Source organism: Herpailurus yagouaroundi, unplaced genomic scaffold (genome assembly GCF_014898765.1).
Source record: "Herpailurus yagouaroundi ecotype Mexico unplaced genomic scaffold, PumYag 62531, whole genome shotgun sequence".
Lineage (NCBI taxonomy): Eukaryota > Metazoa > Chordata > Mammalia > Carnivora > Felidae > Herpailurus > Herpailurus yagouaroundi.
In genome coordinates this window covers 1-3,967 of record NW_024416424.1, presented here as the reverse complement: position 1 = coordinate 3,967, position 3,967 = coordinate 1, and the positions used below count along the sequence as shown (strand labels likewise).

At 53.0% G+C, this 3,967-nt stretch overlaps 1 protein-coding gene across 1 annotated transcript; it reads left to right on the top strand.

The window, feature by feature from the left end:
- Positions 1-708: 708 nt before the first annotated feature.
- On the top strand, positions 709-3,263 carry LOC121024271 (VPS35 endosomal protein-sorting factor-like; the record flags this gene model as incomplete). The annotated part of the gene is made up of 2 exons (XM_040466528.1): positions 709-852; positions 3,065-3,263. Coding segments are annotated over exons 1-2 (328 nt in total), but the record flags the coding sequence as incomplete, so codon positions are not given.
- Positions 3,264-3,967: the final 704 nt, after the last annotated feature.

The following is a 3,967-nucleotide window of genomic DNA, read 5'->3' as shown; positions in this document are numbered from 1 at the left end:
GGGGTGGGTAGAGAGAGAGAATCCCAAGCAGGCTCCACACTGTTAGCTCAGAGCCTGACGCGGTGCTCGAACCCACAAACTGAGAGATCATGACCTGAGCCAAAACCAGGTGTCAGAAGCTCAACCGACTAAGCCCCCCTAGTTTGGAAGAATCTTAGCTGCCATCCCTTCAAATACTGCTGCTGCCCATTCCTCTTCCCGTTTTTCTCTGCCTGTTCTGAGACCTTCCCTTCCGCCCCGAGGCCTTTCACATTGCTCTTCTTCCCATGTGTTTTCCTCTCGTGCCTCGGTGTGGATACTTTGTCCCCTTGTCTATCTCGTGATCCCTTCACAAGACCCGTGAAATCGGGTGCTCTTTGTCTGCTTCCCGCTCAGCTACTTTCTCTGGCTCCACAGCGTTCGTGAACTTGGTGGGGAGAGCAGGGCCGGCTTTCTCCCTCCCCCTGCACGCCCCTCTCTTCAGCTCCTCCTTGGGCGCTGGCTGTCGGGGGGAGAACAGTGTGTGGGGGAGAGTTGACCTCACTTCATCCAGTGCCCTTGGTTCTGGCGTCTGGCCTCACGGGTCCCGGATCCCTGGGTGGCATTGTGCACCTTCAAACTGAGTGTTAAAGTTCTCTGCAGCGTTTCTTGGGCTCGGTAGAAATACTGTTGCGCCGTGAGCCGCTGTAGCCCTGAGAAGGTCTGAGCAGATGATTTGAATGTGTTCTGTATCCCCCTCAACTGATGGTGGCGGTCTGGGATTTGTCCGCCAGGCACTCCCGGGGGAGGAACTACAAGGCAGAGTTTGCGTCCTGCCGGCTGGAGGCTGTGCCACTGGAGTTTGGGGACTATCACCCGCTGAAGCCCATAACCGTAAGTTTTGTCACGAGGCCCTCTCTAACCTCTCTAACCTCTCACTCCTCAAAATGACAAGCCTGGTTCCTGGGTCTTTCCCACTTGCCGGCCGGAGCTGCTTTTGCACATTTCTGTCGGCCACTTTGTTCCCAGGCCCTGGTTTTCGTGACGTTGACCTCACCCACCGTCATGTTCCTTGTGCCCTTTCTCACATTTGCGAGGTTGTCACGAGTGGGTGATGCCTTTGCTCCTGATGTGGGTGTATAAACGAAACCCCTTCTTAAGTTTGCCTGTCCTGAAGATGCTGTTCTGAACGGCGTCTTCATCTGTGTGAGTTATTTAAAAAGTAAAGTGAAAAGCAGGCCAGTGATATAGATGGTCCCTCTCTTCTGGGTTAGCGCTGTTTCACCAGCAGATAATAGAAGCTGTGTGGCTCTCATCACGGGTGGGGGTGAGGGTGACAGACACATACCTTAGAATGCCCAGAGGCCATTGCATAAAGCAGGAGGTCACAGCTGGAGTGTCTGCCCTCCCCCTCCCCCCCAGGCCCTGTGGGCTTGTAGAGTCACAACTGAGACACCAGTGGGTCGTTTCCAATCTGAGAACTCACTCCCGTGGACACAGACCAGCCACATCAGCTCCAGGCTTCCATCCTGCAGCTTTCGTGACACGAGAGCAGGGAGTTTCTCTTTTCTGGTTCTGTGTCCCTCCCTGACCCAGGCTGGTGCCCCAGGGAAGGGAATGTGCTGACTGACTGGGTTGGGGTAGAACCCCTCCACCCCAACCAGGCCTGTAGGAGCTGAGAGTCAGGGAGGGCCACTTTCCCAAAGAAAACAACTGCCAAGCCTGGGAGAAGGGGGGACAGATGCCAGGCAGACAAAATGACTATTGTGTACCAATAGGAGGCCCTTTGCCAGATCATCCGGGGTTGGTATCAGACCCTACAGGTTTAGGGCAAGCTCTTCAAAAAGGCAGTCCTGCTTCAGACACCCACTGCAGATTTGGGGGACCCCAGGCCACCCGCTGATCAACTGTCTGCAAATCCAGACCTCCCCTCAGGCTTGATAATACGCTAGGAGAGCTCAGACAACTCAGAAGCCCTGTGTTTACAGTTTCATATGAAGGATACAAATGAGCAGCCAAATGAGAGACAGGTAGGTGAGGCCCGGGAACGTCCTGAAGACAGAGCTCTCTGCCCTCTGCCTTTGGAACAGTGTATCACCTCCCGGCACATGGTGCAGCCACCAGCCAGGAAGCTCCACTGAGCTTTGGTGTGTCCACACTTTGTGTTGGGGTTTCATTACACAGCGTGATGCAGTGATTCCTTGGCCACATGACTGGACCTCATCTCCAGCCTCCCTCCCCTAAGGTCAGGCTGGTACCCCCTGACTGTGCTCACAGGAGTGGTCTTTCTCACGACCAGCCCCCATGCTGGTCTTGTTACCATCAAGTCATGTGTGACTGAGGGGCGTGTAAATGACAGACACTCCAAGGACCGGACCCTCCTTTCCCAGAACTAGGACAAAGGCTGGTCAAGTTCTCTTTTATCCAGCCCTTCCTTTCATTCTATCACATCCCGTCCTCTCTGAAGACGGGTTTTCTCTGCCTTCCTGTGGATATGCCCAGAGTGTCCATTACTTCCCTCAGCCCCTGGGTTTTCAGAGCTTCCTTGTTTAAGGAGGAGAGTGGAGCCCAGCCAGCCCTTCTGGATTTTGTGCTGCATTTTCAGCAGAAACACTGGTTGGATCCTCTTGGCTCAGGGGTTCACCCCTGATCTGGTCATCTGAAGTCAGAAAGAGTTGGGGGCCAGTGGAACAAAAACATGGCTTCACACCCTGACACCCCACCTGTCCCTCAGTGCTCAGCAGTATGTGGCATTTGAAGTTCTTTGAAAAGGAAGGAGATCGTGTTAAGTCGCAGCTTCCGATGCAGTAGATCCAAGGTGGAGCTCCAGAGTCCGTGTTTTTTGACGAGCTCCATGTGATGTGGCTGCTGCTTGTCTGGGGACCTGCTTTGTGTAAGGGGATCCTACCAGGGTGCAGTTCAATCCCACCTTCTAATCCCTTCCTCCATAGCTGGGATTCTGAGTCCTCTCGGTTTGTCACAAAATGTAAGTGTCCCTGCCACAAAGCAATGGTCACTTCAACTAAGGGAATGAGGGAAAACACATTGAGTGTTGGGGGAAGGTCATAGGAGATTCCCTCTTTACCTGCTCGGGTTTTCCCCACAGGTCACAGAGTCCAAGACCAAGAAAGTGAGCCGGAAAGGCAGCACTTCCTCCACGTCCTCCTCGTCTTCCAGCTCCGTGGTGGACCCACTGAGCAGCGTGCTGGATGGGACAGACCCCCTCTCCATGTTCGCGGCCACGGCTGATCCTGCAGCCCCGGTAACACTCCCTGCTTGTGGTCAGTCCTGTGGGGGCAGGGCTGGTGGCTTTTCTTTTTGTTTAAAAAAAAAAATTTCTTTTTTTTTTTTTTTTTAACATCTATTCATTTTGAGAGACAGAGCACAAGTGGGGGTGGGGCAGAGAGAGAGGGAGACACAGAATCTGAAGCAGGCTCCAGGCTCCAAGCTATCACCACAGAGCCGGATGCGGGGCTTGAACTCAAGAGCTGTGAGATCATGACCTGAGCCGAAGTCGGTTGCTTAACTGACTGAGCCTCCCAGGGTGCCCTCACTTTTTTGTTTCTAAATGGCACAGATCCCACATTGTCATTGCGACAGTTTTCAGGATCCAGACACCCACAGGGTCCCCCTTACGGAGCCCTCCTCTCCCCACCCTCCCACCCCCCTTTGTGAGAGGCTAGTGTAGATCCTGGAAGTTTCTTCTTTTCTTTATTAAAGCATTTTAAAATTCATTGTTGATTTTAATTTCGCCCTTTATTATTCTTTTCTTTTTCATTTATTTTTTTTTTAATTTTTTTTTTTTAACGTTTATTTATTTTTTTGGGACAGAGAGAGACAGAGCATGAACGGGGGAGGGGCAGAGAGAGAGGGAGACACAGAATCAGAAACAGGCTCCAGGCTCTGAGCCATCAGCCCAGAGCCCGACGCGGGGCTTGAACTCACGGACCGCGAGATCGTGACCTGGCTGAAGTCGGACGCTTAACTGACTGCGCCACCCAGGCGCCCC